The 15747-nt window shown below is 36.1% G+C and overlaps 1 protein-coding gene across 1 annotated transcript in view; it reads left to right on the top strand.

The window, feature by feature from the left end:
• Window positions 1-15747, top strand: part of EXOC2 (exocyst complex component 2) — a 127652-nt gene that overhangs the window by 58202 nt on the left and 53703 nt on the right. Inside the window, exons 12-15 of the mRNA XM_038161872.1 lie at window positions 8524-8649; window positions 11804-11928; window positions 15259-15327; window positions 15586-15743. Of these exons, the coding sequence (XP_038017800.1) occupies window positions 8524-8649; window positions 11804-11928; window positions 15259-15327; window positions 15586-15743 (478 nt within the window). The remainder of the gene's footprint in view (window positions 1-8523; window positions 8650-11803; window positions 11929-15258; window positions 15328-15585; window positions 15744-15747) is intronic.

The raw sequence follows: 15747 nt of genomic DNA, 5'->3' as shown, positions 1-15747 counted from the left end.
TCTTGTTAATAACTTTGAAGGGTCTCCAAATTGAAGGACAAGAATGAACTAATTTAGATGCCAAGTTATTGGAATGTGTTATCAGATTTTTGTGTATTAAAGATATATTTATATACCTGTTTGTTTAACATTGATACCTAAGTATGTATTTTTGATCTAAGTGTGAATCCTTCACTACTATCACAAGAATTTTTTTTAAAAAACCTCTGGGCTTGTCTATTACCAGAGATGAACTCCATTTTGTAAGAAATACTCAGCAATTGGAATTATGTCCTAGATGTGCAAAGTATCATTTAGTCTCATATCATAGTGCAGTCTCTGATGCAACCTGAAAGAAGAAACCGTGGCAAGTTTACATGACTGTAATGATCTTGGAGTTATTTCTCATCTTTTATTTCAGGGGTCAGCAGAAATCCTGTGTGTTTCCAATACTGTCTGTTTCCAGTTAATCCAACTTGTGTTAATATTGTTTCCAAAAACAGAAAGAGCATATCGAGCTGTGCTAAGCTTTGTCAAATAATTGGCATTGTGACTTAAAAACCTGACAACTGCCAACAACAAATTGTTTATTTGAATCTTCCCTTTGATTTTAATAGACATTGATCATCTATTATAATCTGATCATTAGTCAATTGGTTTCATTTATTTCATTTTCTATTTATTTCATTATGGGTACAAGTAGGATGGGGAATTCTCTCAAGTCCTGTGTATAAAGTACTTCACAGCAGCATTTTGGAGTGTATTATTTCCCTTGAGGAATAACTCTGTATGTGGATGGATGCAGTGTTTCCCCTCAGTCTAAACAACCCTGTTGGTTTGCTGATTAATCTTGCATTATGTAGATTAATGTTTCATTATGTGCCAAGATATGGCTGTTGTTACTCACCCATCATTGCCTTTGGCCTATCTGTTTCTTGCTATAGCAGACCTTCCTCATTTACAAGGCAAAAATAAATGCAGGCATGGGATATTTGTGTTATGAGAAACGGCTTGACTCCAAGCCCACATGTTTTAAGGAGTGAGTGAAACTGCAGATAACAGCAAATCACAATTCCTCCTGTGCTGAAGTATAAGTAGCCAGGACAAAGAGACCAAACAGCATTGCCAAAGGCTTAGTGAGGCGGTACAGGGGATGCCTGAATCATTAAGCTCCCATGCTCCTGTCCTGTGTTAAGGCATTCTCCTGCTTCTCTGATGGTCAGATCCTTTCGTTAAAGGTGCAGCTCTTGATGTGGGACCCATGTGCATTAGAGCACCCAGTTGCCCAGAGCTCTAGCTCTGCTTATGTAGTAGTGCTTGTAAATATATGGATTTATTACATTAAATAGAGAACTTAAAATGCTATCTGCCTTACTCATGGAATAGGCAGTTGTGCTCCTTTGTTGTTTTTGAAACTTTTTTTTATGGTTATGAAGTGTCCCTGAAGCATCTAGATGAATTAGTGTTATCTATCTAGTCATATCTCACTGTTCTGTCCACTGAGAGGACTTCAAGTAGGTAACACCAGTTTGCTGCTGTTACTTAGTGTGTAGATATGTTAAGGAGATGCATGAGACAGAAAAAATGGAAAAAGAGTGTTTTTTCAAGCCATGAATATAAAGGTTACCATGGAAGAGCATATACTCACTCAAAAGAGTATGTATTAGATGTCTAGTAAGAAATATTTGAATGGTAAACTGAATTGTGCTGGTATTTTATGCTTTGTATTGGCTAAAGCCCAAATTGCTGCTTTTGACCTATGATCTTATGATTTGTAGACATCTAGGGACTTTCAGATCTGGTACCTGGATACTAAATGGTTTCCTTCAGTTAAGATTATGCATCTTTTTAAATTGCAACTATTCTTGGCAAATTATTATTAAATCATAATTGTAGTTTTTCACTATGGTTTATGCTTCCCAGATTTGTTGGAGTGCAGGAAACATGGAGAACATAATGACATAAAATGACATGAAAATAAATGTAAATAAATGAGGTTTAGTTTAAAATTTTCCTGAGGCACTGGGCAGATAGCCAAAAGGAGTTAGGCAATTGGATTCTTAATGCAAGTATAAGGGATAGAAGCTGTGGAGGTTAAGACTATTTTCTGTGTGGCCAGTGGTTATTTGCTTAGACTTTAATAGTGGATTAGTAGGTTTCATGGTCCTTTGAACTGAAGTGGATATGGACTGCCATCCAGTTATTAAACTGGCGGAGAAATCTTTAATTTCTTAACAGGTTGTTGCAAACTTTATCAAGTCTCACTCCTACAAATTCTTGTGAAAACCACTTTTGCCAATACCTCTGATGGTGATTCTTTGAGTGACCTAAATCACTCATCTGTGATGCAAATCTTTGAGATTTTATGTAATGTTATTGAAAATAAGCTACCTGTTAATAGCTAACCTGATTAGAAACTAAAGCTGTAAATGGAAACACTAACATGGTTGTAGTGTGACGTTTCTGCTGCCGTTTGGTTTGCAAAATATATAATACACAACTTATTAATGTTTGCAATGTGGAGCCAGCTCTCCAACAGGAGTATTGTAGTAGAGCCACTGTGTTTTTTGGGTTTTTTTATTATTATTATCTTTGTTTTTTAGTTCTTATTGCTGAAAAAAACTATAATTTTTGCAGCACTGAGTATGATGCTCCGCTCTCCAGATACTGTAAAAAATTCTGCAGGGTTTTTCTGTGCCAGAGTAACAGCAGCTGTACTTGGTGTGAAAGAGAGAAATGGATGCTTAGACCATGTTGCTCTTTTTTTCTGTGCCACACTGAGATTCTATTCACCTTGCAATGAATGATCCATCTTTGTTAGATCAGACAGGCCGGCAAGGCTTGTGTCAAAAGGGCCTTTTCAATTTGTTATCCTAGCAGCTGGTTCTCTTCCATTGCCTTTGCTTACTGTACATCTGGAAGAAGAATTCTTGCAGCTGGGAGCTATTTCATGTCTAAACCACATCCCCTGTCCATAGCAGAAATACTCTTTTGACAGCAGATGTCAAGCAAACCCTTAATGGGTTATTAATTAAAAAAAAAAAATAAGTGAGAGAGAATAAAAATTGATCAGTACAAAAATGGATAGCAGATTCATTTTCCTCTTTTACTACCTGTATTTGTAAGTTTGCTGTAGTTTAGAAATTTTAGCAGAATCCAGCATGTTCAGAAGGAGGCATTCTTATTTTATGTAATACTTTAAATGATATTGAAGTACTATAAAGAGAGTAACTATTGGGATTAAGAAGCAACACAAGTAACTTAAAACCAAAATTTTAAAGATTATTATGAATGAAGATAGATTGAAACTCTTCAGTGGCCAGAATTTTGCCTTTGTGTCTGCTCCAGTCTTCAGTACTTTCTCAGGAGAAGAAGTGAGTTTTTCCAAAAGTGCTGATGATCTTAATGTCTGCTGGAGCTAGTAAAATGAAGTAATCTTTATTTATCTGCTGAACTTGAGTGGTTGGCTCTTGTATCTGAATTTTTCGGTCTGAAGGGCTGACAATGAAGAAATCCTTAGGCTGTGAAATACTTAGAACACCACTAGAATAGGCCCAGTTACTGTTTTTGTAATCAACTGAAAAATGGTTTCATTATAAACTCATTTACAGTAATGAAGACTGGCCTTAAGATTTAAAAAAGCATTAATTTTTTAATATCTCCCCAAAACATTTTTTCTATCAATTTTCACCTTCCATGCTCATCTCTTTTACAGGAAAACAATCTGTTTTCTTCTTGATCACCATAAAATGTGAGGTGAGAAAGAAAAAGTACTTAAGAAAAAGAATAAAAGGCAGTTGTTCATCTGGTGAGCAGGTTAATTTTTCAGTAATTTCTCTTGCTTGCCTAATTTCTTGCCTAGACAAATGGAAATTCTCACTTCGGTGTCCTTGAAAGGAATCTTATCCTAGTTGTGTCGGTGCAGGCTCCAGGCACTGTGTGTTTGGTCAACAAGCAACAGTGGGTGGTCAGGCTGCAGCACAGGACAAGGGCCTGCTGTGCACAGGAAAAAGTGTTCAAAGGTGTTTAAGGCTGGTGAGGAAGTCTGCCGCCCTTCAGAGAGTCAGGAGGCTGTAGATCAGCCTTCCCTCGCTATTGTAGCCTGTGAGAAAATTCACTGCAAGATACATAACGGGTGGGAAAACACAGTAGCTGTATTCACCTGGTTGCACATCTTGTAGGGTCTTTTTTTTTTTTTTAATTAATCTTGCTCATATACATCATGTATGTGTTGTATGTACATGGTACGTGTTGTATATGAGCAAGTCTGTGTAATGACTGACATTTGACTTAACATGGAAAATCTCACTGAAAAATTACTTAATCTACGGTTGGTCACTTGTTAACAATTTTCTTTGTCCCTGAAGGAAGTACTGGCACAGTATAAATTTAGTATTACTGGTGATCCCCTGATCACCAGTAGCTTTTGTAAAAATCTTTACTGGAAGTCATGTAATTGGTGCACTGGGCTGGCAGAATTGCAGAGTGAATTGCTGAGGCTGGATTATCGAGGGAGGCAAGAGATGTGTGACTCCTTCAAGAAGCCTCTGCCTACCAGACGTCAGAGTGGGGAAAAAACCCAGGCAGTTGTGGAACAATGGATATTGCAGATCAATTTTTACACTCAGTTTGGTAAATAGTTTAGGAATATGAAGGTAAAGAAGCTTTTAAAATTTTAAATCATTGACTGGTTTGCATATCATGGAAAAATTTAGTTTAGGCAAATTTCATGTCAGTTGTCTTTTTAATGGAGGTTGTAACGCACTGCTTGCCAAGAGCTTGCAGGTAACAATCCAAAAAGTGGGGTCGAGATTTGTACTGTACTGTACTGTTTGTTTGGTACTGTAGGAACAGAAGTACCCTATATTATGATGAACCTGCATTTAGGGGTCAGTGCAGGTGGCTTTTGGTTTACAGAAAGTTAGAGAAATAATATCAAGAAGAACTGTACTTTTACTGTGTTCTTTAGATTCTTATCTTGGCGAGATCTTTCTGCACTAGAACAGAAGAGGAGTGAACAAAACCACTGAAATATTTTTATTTCACATAGCCTCTGAATGTGCACGTTCAAAATATCTGTGCACAAAAAGTTGGAACCCACTAAAATCCTTTCAAAAATAAAATTAAAGCAGTACTGAGATCCTTAAAACTTCATATTTGATCTTCTCATGATTATATAGTTGTAAATGTAATAAGCCATTAATAATACTTCTGTTTTGTCATTACTGCTGGGTAGAAGAGACTTGTAGTACTTTTTTTTCCTGCGTTTCCTTGGTTAAATATACACTTGGCACTGGAGTCTCTCACAGATAATGCTTTATGTAGATGCTGTATTTTGGAAAAAAGTACTTTCGTAGTTTCAAAGATGCAGTGTATTTTTTAAAAGTAAAGATCTGCCGGGAATATTTTTTCATGTTGTTTATATTTCTTGAAATCTGTTAGCACAGTAAAAGTTAATTTCTCAAAACTTTGAATTGTTGCTGTCCTGCATTCAGGATCTAGGAATGTAAAAATAGTACACAAATCAAATACTGAGTGGGCAGTAAATTAGTATTTGGTTAGTTTATTTGGGTTTATAAATATTATTGTCTGCAGTCCATACTACTATTAATTCATTGTATTGCTTTATGCTGCTAAATTTAAGCTGCTGGCTCCAGAGAAGGAACAAGTTGGGGTAGAAGAAAAATTGTTTGTGAGTTAGCTCTCACTGTTTTTTACAAGATTTATGTGTTAGTGTGCAGTCTTCATGCGCTATCTTCTGGTAGGGTGAGAGCAAGATGAGCTTTGCTAATGTAGTCCAGATGTTTATTAGTCCTGAGGGTATATGTGCAGTTGTAGTTCCCTGCTGCTGTGTTATACTTGCTGGTAATGCTAGACAACCAATTAAGAAATTAGTTCATGTTAAACTTTCTTTTCCTGGTACGCCAGCAAACTGATGATGTGGTTTTTCTGGTATAACAAGAGAGTATTCTTTACATGTTTTCTGTTACATGGTGAATATATAAACCATTTGGGCTGCGTAGGCTTAGTGCATCAGCAGCAATACAGTTACCTCAAGCAAGTGGTTTTAATTGAGCTAATTCACATTAAGGTGTTTTGGTAAGTGTCTGTTTTTCTTAATTCTGAGGTTTGATTGGTACTGTCGTATTTAGAGACCATCTGTTTGCAAGACATTCCTTATATTAACACGCTGTCTGAAATCTGAGAACTTAAATTCTATGCAGAGAGATCAGACGAAATTTTTTTTGTTGTATTTTTCGTGAAAATAACGCTGCTACACTCTTGACAGTGTTTTTTTTTATTTTTTAATAAAATATGTTTTAAGTAGTAATGCCTGAGACAATTTTTACTTAGCCTTCTTGACATACTTTCTTTTTTTTTCCAAATAAAATGGAAATTTGTTCACTCTCACTCAAATGTTCCTGAAATCCCAGGAATTATGTGAGACACTTAAATTTTCTCAGTCTTCTACAATTTTCTTTTTATTCAGAGTAGAATTTCTGTAAGATAATGATTCTTTTTTTTAATCTGAAGAGGAATTTGGTTTGGTTTTACTTAATTCTGTGAGATGGCTTGGTTGTTTTCCTGGATGCCGATTACTGCAGAGCTTTGGTTTTTTGCTTTCTCGTTATTGTGCATTTTTAGTTCTTTCAAAAGGAAAAATCTTTCCACAAATTCTTGTTCAAACTCTTGAACAAAATATACAGACTGTAGATCTTCTCTGTGGTGACAGTGGATAATACACTTAAATCACTGCAGCAGATTCTGTGTTTCTGAAAACTCATCAGTTTTAAAGCTTTCATAAAGATGAGTTGTGCTTAATAAGTGGTGTAGGAGTTATACAGTGAACGGAATCATAGCACAGCCTGAAGACAGGAAGGCTGAGTTCACTGAGTCAGTTAATACAGTGTGCCAATCACAATTGTGAACGATGTAGCAAATTGGATCTATTTACTTATGTGTCTTATACTATGAACACTAAGATGATGAGTGGAACAACTGACGGTTATTTTGGTAATGATAATGCTGCCGTGAAAGGCCATAGGAAATTTCTTTAAAAGCCTTAAAAGAATTATAAGAGAAAGAACTTCTTTCAAAATGAACTAAAACCCAATACTGTCACCTATTGGAAGTTTGTGATAAGTTTCACAGTACTTTATATTGCTCTTGAAGTCCCAACTGTTGAAGTAAAAGGATTAGGTGTATCTTTTCTGCCATGCTGTTCTGACACCCACATAAATGTGCTTTGAATAGTTTTTGCTTTGTGTTACTCCTGAATCTGAGTGTTTCAGTGTTACAGCTGGTGGTCGTCCTCTGTGACCTTCTTGTTATTTTAAGTGAATGTAGGTATCAATAGAAAAGAGCAACAGTATAAGCTCAAATGCTGGGACTCTCACTACAAAATTTAGGATTAATTGCCAGGGACGGTTTCATCTCAGTATAAGAAAATATTTTTTTGTATCGAGAACAATCAATCACTGAAGTAAGCTCCCCAGTGACATTGTAAAGCTGCAATCACTGGAGGTTTTCAACACTGAACCAGACAGAGTGCTAGATAATCTCACCCTGGCTCCCTTTCCCATGAAATGTTGGACTAAATGGTCTTCTGAGATCCTTTCCAACCTGGGATATTCTATAGTTCTGGGAATTTTGATTGATTTAAGTTTACTTGTTACAGCTCAGTTGAGCAATGGTGAAGTAGTTTTTGATGACTACTTTCAGAAATGTCTCTATAAGGTGAAATGCATAAAGCAGCAATTTAGACTTTTAAAAACTTATTAGTAGTGTCACAGTACATTAAAAATTATTATAGTCCTCTTATTCTTCCTATATGGTTGTTTTTCAAAATGCATGTTAGACTCCAAGTATCTACCTCCATCAGATTAGATCCTCTCTTAGACTTGTGAATAGTGACCTACATGTGGACAGGCAGCCAAAGTAAAAAATAATTGTTTGATACACTGGAAAATATTTTGTGGGTTTGTAGTTATGTATAAATAAGGACATTTACAAAGGAAATGTGCCATTAGTTCATCTGATTCCTTATTGGATGGATTCTCTCTACCTGAACTTCGTAGAGGCAAAACAGCTAAGTAATAATTGAACACTCTGCCTTTAACTGCTTCAGCTAGACACAAAAGAAACTTTTGTGAAAAGTGTGTTTAGGACAAACACCAGAAAAAAAAGCATGGGCGATGTCACTAATGGCATAAATACATTTTTATCCATGGCTTTCAAGCAACTTGGTAATTTACTTGTTAATTGTAGGGCATTAATTATAAACAGAGAAAGATACAGTCTAAAGAATGGCATTTTCCCCATGATACTTGTGGTTTTGACTTTGCTACAGGAGTCAGTAGTGGTGGTATTGAATAGCATTGGTACAGATGAACAAAGATTCTAAATAAAGCAAGATTAAGAACGTTTTTGTACGATAACATTTGTATCACTGAATTAAATTAGAATTCCACATGCAGCATGCACTTTCATGTCAACTGATGTGCAAAATTATTCTAACTTTTGGGTTTTTTCCCCTCTCCCCAGGCAATGCATTGCTCCACAGTCCCATGCTGGACCTGGACAGTGATGTGCGTCCATCACCCATCGGCCATCTCAGTCAAACTGCTTCACTGAAAAGGGGCAGCAGCTTTCAGTCTGGCCGTGATGATGGTAGGCATCTGTTCTACTTGAAAAAAAAGAGCTGCAGGCCCCACTGTCCACTGTGTGGTGTAGTCAAAAAGCCCAAACAACAACCCACATACTGTGTGTTTGTTTTGGATTGTTACAAAATACAATTCTTTCTTTTTATATACCATTGTTGCTTACTGAAGAAGTCCTCCATGTTTTCTGTAAGCAAAGAGCAGTTCATAAAATTCAAATTCAAGTTCAAAGTTTGCCTCTTAGAATGTAGTTAACGTAGTAAAAGTATTTTTTTTTTCTACAAGACCAGATCTTTCCTCTTGCATGCATGGCCACCTACTGCCTACTACATTTTGCTTGTTGTACCTTTTGTGTGTGTTTGCTAAGATGGTTCTCCTTGCAAATGCACCTTCTGTGACTTCACATATCTGGCTGTCTGATTCTTTAAACCCAAAAAGGGAAACAAAATGTTTGACTAAGCTCAAGCAGTCTGTCTATCCACAACCAGTTGAGGCCTTCTGTGTTATGTCATCAATACCCTTGTCCAAACAACTTCTTCTCAGGAATCTTTCAGTGGTGACACCACAGGAGACAGAAACCATGCTTTTCACAGAACAGATCATTACTTACTGAAATAGCCGTCTTACTCTTACCCTTGTCATTTCTCAGCCTAAAACCTTGCATGGAGGTGATTAATAAGTGTAACAAAGCAAAACACTAAATTGCTGGTTGTTTTTGAATGCCATCCTCTAACAATTTGAATACCATACTTAATGTAGCAAGCCCAACCCCAAATCCAGTTTATTTTTAAGTTGTTTGAATCCTTTTGCTTGAGCAGGGACTTAATTGCATATATGGCTGACAATTCCACTTCAGTTATTTTGCTTTTAAAGTCTTAGTTATGGATCTGTTACCTTTTACAAACTGAAAAAGGTGAAATTTCAGTAAGTTTTGCATATCCTGTAGACACCAATTTAAACCAAGATTCAAAGGAAAAGTGGAGAATTGGAGCACTTGAATAATCCATCCCAATAATAGGTGTCTCTGAGTTGAGTTCCTTGGTGCTTACGTGCACATGACCGCTGATAACTCTGCCATCCTTGTTCTTCTCTGAGTGGAGAGACAAAGCAAACCTACAATTTAGGATGCCTGTGCAAGAACTGCCATTCCAAATGTTCTGTGATGTGTTCTGTCTTCAGTTTGTTTGTGGATCTTTTTAGTTTTTGGTAAATTTAAGGAATGGCATCTCTGGGCTTTTTTTGTGACTTGGTGCATTGGTTTTGGTTTTTTTCTCCAATATGTTTGACAGTGATTGTCCAAGATATTGATTAAAGAAAATACTATGAATTCAGAACTGCAGTGTTCAAGTAACATTCAGCTCTTGCTTGAGCATATGTTCATGAGAATATGTAAACAAACAGTAGCTCTAGTTTCCTCTTTAGAATGGTATAGCAGAGATTATAATAAAATCAATGGAATAAAATACAGATTGGAGCTTTCTCTAGTAATAAATATCCTGAATTTATGCCCATAACCTTTTGATATGATGTGCAGTAGCTTATTCAAAGAGGTACCTGATCTCTGCAGGCTTGGGACTAAGCCTGAAATATGCTTCCTCAAAGGGAAAAAAATTTCATAGATGAAGTAAATCTTGCCAGTATGTTTCCAGTTACCAACAGACATCCCTGGTTATAACCTTGGATTGGTACTGGAGCTTTTGGAAAAGATGAAGTGGCTTCTCAAAGAAACTGAATTTTTTTCATTAGAAGCTGGGGTTTGTAGAAGTTCCAGAGCCTCTGCTGCTATAGCTCTGTTGGCACAGCTTCCTGACATAGTCACAGCTTGTTAATGAAAGTTTTTCTGCCACTGAGTTTAGACCAGTTCTCTGGCAGTCATAAGCCAAGCACGTGAAAGTATCTTATCTGTGTCCACACTACGAGCTTTTCTAGTAGAGCTTTGACATTTTCATGCCTCCTAAACACATATATCACTCTCAGCATAGTTGCACTTGAGTTATATCAGACCCTCTTTCCTAATATTTGGCTTCCATTATGATTTTATTTTCAAATACTAATTCAAAATGCCTAAACTTTTTGGCCGTGAGAAGAAATGGGTAGGGCAGATGTTCTATTCTCCAGTAAAGAAGTGGAGCAATACGTGATCCACACCTCAACAAATGGAAGCTGCTGAAGGCATGCTGTCCTTCAAGGAGATTCAAGACTGTCTACCAACACAATAAAATAGTGAGGCTCTGGTGAAGCCTACTAGTATGTAATGTTCTATTGGCCAGCTATTTTTGCCTAACTCATAAATTCCTGTTGTGTGTAGGCAACATTCTGTAGCAAAGTAGATATAAAAAGTACTATTTCATGCAATATTTTTCTGCATTTCCACAGTGTTACATAGGCTGATACCATATTCTTAAATGTATAATTTGTACAAGACCTGAGTTTATACATAAAAAACCACCACATCAACAAACATGTCATTTTAAAGTGTTTTAGGGGCTTTGGTGATTTGTTTTGGGGTTTTTCAAAAAATATATGATTTCTTTGTCCAAGTGTTCCAAAGCAGACTGTAGTTCCTGAATTGAAATACAAATCTCTTACCACTGTTGTGCTGATACCCTCTTTTGTTAAACCACTGTAATCATGAAGGTTTCAACAGAGAACATAAATGATTATGGAGGAGTATTTCACAAGGCTTCCTTTATTTTCTGTGTTAATGACTACATCTGCCTCTGTTCAGCTTTCTCTTTACCCCCTTTCACCCATTGCAGAGGAAACTGAAAAAAGTCATCTGTTGCCAAGATTTCATTTGAAACTTTTCTAATGTCTTGGTTACTTTCACGTTACCTTACATTTTAAAGTGGTTTGAAGACAGAAGACTGAATGGATTTTTAGGTGGATTGCCTTAGATATGCCCACAAGGGGAACTATTCTGTACATACTGTCTTAGTGCTGGCACCTTGTAAGCATACAAGAGGAGAAGAAAGAGTTTGTATGTGTACAGATTGTGTACACTTATTTGGACTAGGCTTTAATTTTTTTTATTTTTACCCAGAAGGTTTTATATATACTGTCTAGTCACTTGTGTAATACAGTGCAGCAGCAAGCTAGTAGTACATTCTTGTTATTTTTTAAAATGTTAATGTTGCTTTTTCCATCCCCTCTCCCCCTTTTAGCTTGGCGATACAAAGCTCCTCAGCAAGTTGTATTTGTTGAAAAGTTGACAAAACTTGTTGTAAGTCAGCTGCCCAACTTCTGGAAGCTCTGGGTTTCCTATGTGAATGGAAGTTTATTCAGTGAGGTATGGATTCTTCTATATAAAGGACTTATAAGTAACAAAGGTCTGTAATAATTATATTTGAAGTATTATATTTTACCGATAGACGTAACAACTTATTTTAGTAAGAGATTTTTCTTTTTAAAAGAACGTAAGCATACAGTGGATTTACTTTTAAATTCTGACAGTGGGGATTGTGTGTGTGGCTGTGGCTGTGTTCCAGTTGCTGGACTCAATAATATCTGAGTACTTTCACCTCTTACTCATAGCTGGCCCTTCACTGGTGATCTGAAGAATTAACACATTGCATGAAGGGTAGAGATATGTAAAAGGCAGAGTCATACAGAAAAAATACTGCTTCCTTTCTTTGGAAAAGGAGTACTCATTTCTTGAGTTTTAAGTATTTGGAATGAGGTTAGGTTCAAGACCAGAGTTGCAAAATAACCAAGGCACTGAGCAGAATTCACAGACACATTACAGGGAGTCTAGTCTGGAAGGTTAGTCAGCTGCAACCACCTGTGCTAGTACTCCTTCTTGCTCAGATGTTCTGATTTTTCCAAATCATCCCGATAATGCTAGAAGAAGGGGAAAAGCAAAAGTGATGATTTATGACACATGCTGGTTTTATATGCACATTCTTAACAGATTTTCAAAGGATACCTCTCAAAATTAATTTTTGATAAATTAATTAAATTGTGATATACTATGTTCTGCTGTGTTTAAATTCTGAAGTCATCACATCTCCCTACTATTCTTTGCAGCTTTACTAGGAAAAACAAAAGCCTTTGAAAAAGAACATTTGGAAGCTCCTGTTCTTATTTTCCAAATAATTTATCTGTCTATTGCTACTGTTTACAAATTAATATACTGTTTTCATATGATGATACTATAGCCCTTTACATGTTGAATGCAATGTACAGAGCATTATAGCTTCAGTGATATAGATGCTATGTGTGATCCTCATTTTACATGGTAAAAATCAAAAGAAAGATATGACATTTACATCTAATGTTCAGAGAAGGAAGTAAAACCAAGAATAAACCCTAGTACTGTTGACTTTCACAAAAATAATTTATTTCATAATGGAAATTACAACCTTTCTTTTTGACACCAGTATTGTTGAAAATTAAACTTTACAAATTCACCTGTTCAGTTTACTGTGATTTTTTTTTCTGTGTACGGTGAAATAGAAAGCAGTTTCTAGAGAAACAAAGACTTGAACTATAATCAAGGTTAAGAAATCCTGCTTATGAACATGACTGCAAGTGGAAAATGTAGTGATCTTCTGTCTTGCCTGAACAAAACATTGTTTCAATGTATTAAAAAAGCAGGAGAGGTCGTTTTGTTGTTAGTCTGTAAGGTACATATGCTCTTCTGTGTTTGGGCCTAATTCTGAACTTCTGAGAAATTAATCCCCGTGCATTTGATTTCTTCCACTCCTTTGGTCCTTACAGAAGCCCCCAGGTTCTTGGGGAGATAGGAGGGAATCCATTCCTCCTGTGTGCTCTGCATGACACAGTCAATTGAGGATGAGTGAGAGAAGGGGGTGGCATAAGCTGGAAGACTTCTAGAGCACCTAAGAATATCTGTCATCACAGTGCATCCAAGACTGAAAGTTTGTGTTTTGCTGTCAGAAACAGTACAAATTTTAATTGTCCATGAAGAAAATTATTTTACCATGTACATATCAAGGTACATATCAAGGACATTCAGGAAGCAAGGGAATTGTTACATTTTTTTAAGAAACATCCTATTAAAAATTGTATATAGGGTTATTTAAGTTAGCTTATTTAAGTCTTCAAGACATTTAAAAAATCTAGAAAGAAAATCTCCACATATGCATTTCAAGATGTATTTTATGTTGTTCAGTTTGTAGGGTTTTGGCAGGGAGGGGGTTCTTTTTAGCTCTGAAAGATTAGTTGTATGCCTTAAAATATTGTCAGTTAAGATGTGTGTGGTATTTCAACAGTTTGAAAAGTTGAGTTCTTTGAATCACTCTAGGTGAAGTCACAAATGTAACCGTTGATCTTACCACAAGATAGTTTTGGTCTGTCTGTGCAGGAAAGGTTTAAGATTGGTCTTCAGCAAAACCACTGAAAAAAACCAATTGTATCAAGGATCTATGAATTGCTCTGTTTAATCCAGCTGTAAACCAGTGTGAATTTAAAGTTGCTAGCTGAAGTTTCAAGGAATACAACTTATTTTCTTTATTAATGCTTTAGAAGAGAGAAGTGGGAGTTAAATGCAGCAATAATTTGAAGGTTGTTCTCCTTGTCTGAAATGGTATAATTCAGAGGTTTAACATACAAGAGTTTTATAGCTATGTATTTTCCAAAACTGTTAAGCAGTTGGATTTTTCTCTAATTTTTTTCACTTCGAATTATTTATTTTATTTTAAAAAATCTTAAATGCTTTAACTAAGGATTTTGAAAGGATAAGAAGGATTTTGAAAAACACAGCATTTGAAATTAATAATTTGAAAGTAAACTGATTGTCTTTGAGGACACTTCTGTCATGTTATTGCACTTCTTGTCCAGTAGATGTTGCTGTACAAACATAAAATAGGAGATTTTTTAAGTATGAAATTCGTCGTCTGCACTTCACCTAGGATTTGAAATAACTTTTTCAATGTAATTTACTCTACTGAGATCTCAGATCTCAATGCTCTTCACAGAAGGGTAGAACTACAAACAGGAAGACTATTAGTCAAATCATGTTTTTCTTCAACTGTAACTGTCTCATGCAAAGTGTACTCATGTTCCTCTGTTCTCAAAGAAGTGACAATAAAGGTGCTGCTTATTTTGCAGTCTCTTTTACAATTAGTTGAATTATTTAAAGAGCATTATAACAAAATACTGTTCCTAAACCAAACAAAAACCCTGCAACCCTCCCCCTCACATCATGCATTTCCAAATTGCCTTCCTTCCAAAATTTGACTCCCTCTTCACATTGATGTCTTTCCCTGGTCAGCTTCCATGCTAAAAAAATACAGCTTCTTCATGAAAACTTGATGCACAAATTGACTATGTATGTTTTAGATGTCTGTAACACTGCAGTGAGAAAACTTTAACCTCAGGAAGTTTTTACTGCTTGAGCTACTCTTACGCTTGTCTCTGACATTGTCTTAAGCACACATTTTTCCTCAGAGTTAAACGTAAGGGTACTTATCTACAGTAAGTTGAGTTTATTGAAGTGTTTGTAGTCTTTGCTTAGTGAAATGCCCTCAGTTCGTTTTTATAATTACATCATAAACTCATCGGTTTTCACTTCTTCACTTTGAAACCCCCTTTTTCAGAATTATTTTAACAGTGGTTATAAGATACTTACACTTTTCAATTTTCTCATTTTCACAAGACTGCTGAAAAATCTGGCCAAATGGAAAGATCGAAGAAAAATGCTAGGCAAAGACAAAATGATTTCAAGGTAAGTAGTTGGGGGAGATGTGATGGGGGAGAACACTAATTTCTTTCATTTGTTCCTCATGGCGAGATATTTTAGTGTCACCTTGAAAAATAAGATTTCCTAAATAATTTGTGTACCCTCATACCTCCTTTTCCTCACTTTTCTACCATATGGAGCCCCTGCAAATCTAACATTTCTAGCTGTTGTATATAGCAAGTACATGGCTGCTTAAGTATCTTGGAAGTGATTTTTCCTTGATTTTTCTTCCTTCTGATGCAGAAAATGATTCAGGAAGTGATGCACTCTCTGGTAAAACTTATACGTGGAGCCTTGCTTCCATTCAGCCTCAGAGAAGGAGAATTAAGACAGTATGGTGGCTGGGAGATGAAGTCTGAACTTTCTGGCCAGTGGCTAACACATGTTATCCAGACTGTAAGGTAA

Source organism: Motacilla alba, chromosome 2 (assembly GCF_015832195.1).
Source record: "Motacilla alba alba isolate MOTALB_02 chromosome 2, Motacilla_alba_V1.0_pri, whole genome shotgun sequence".
Taxonomy (NCBI): Eukaryota; Metazoa; Chordata; class Aves; order Passeriformes; family Motacillidae; genus Motacilla; species Motacilla alba.
Note: the sequence above shows the minus strand (reverse complement) of the source record. Positions and strands in the feature narration are given on the sequence as shown.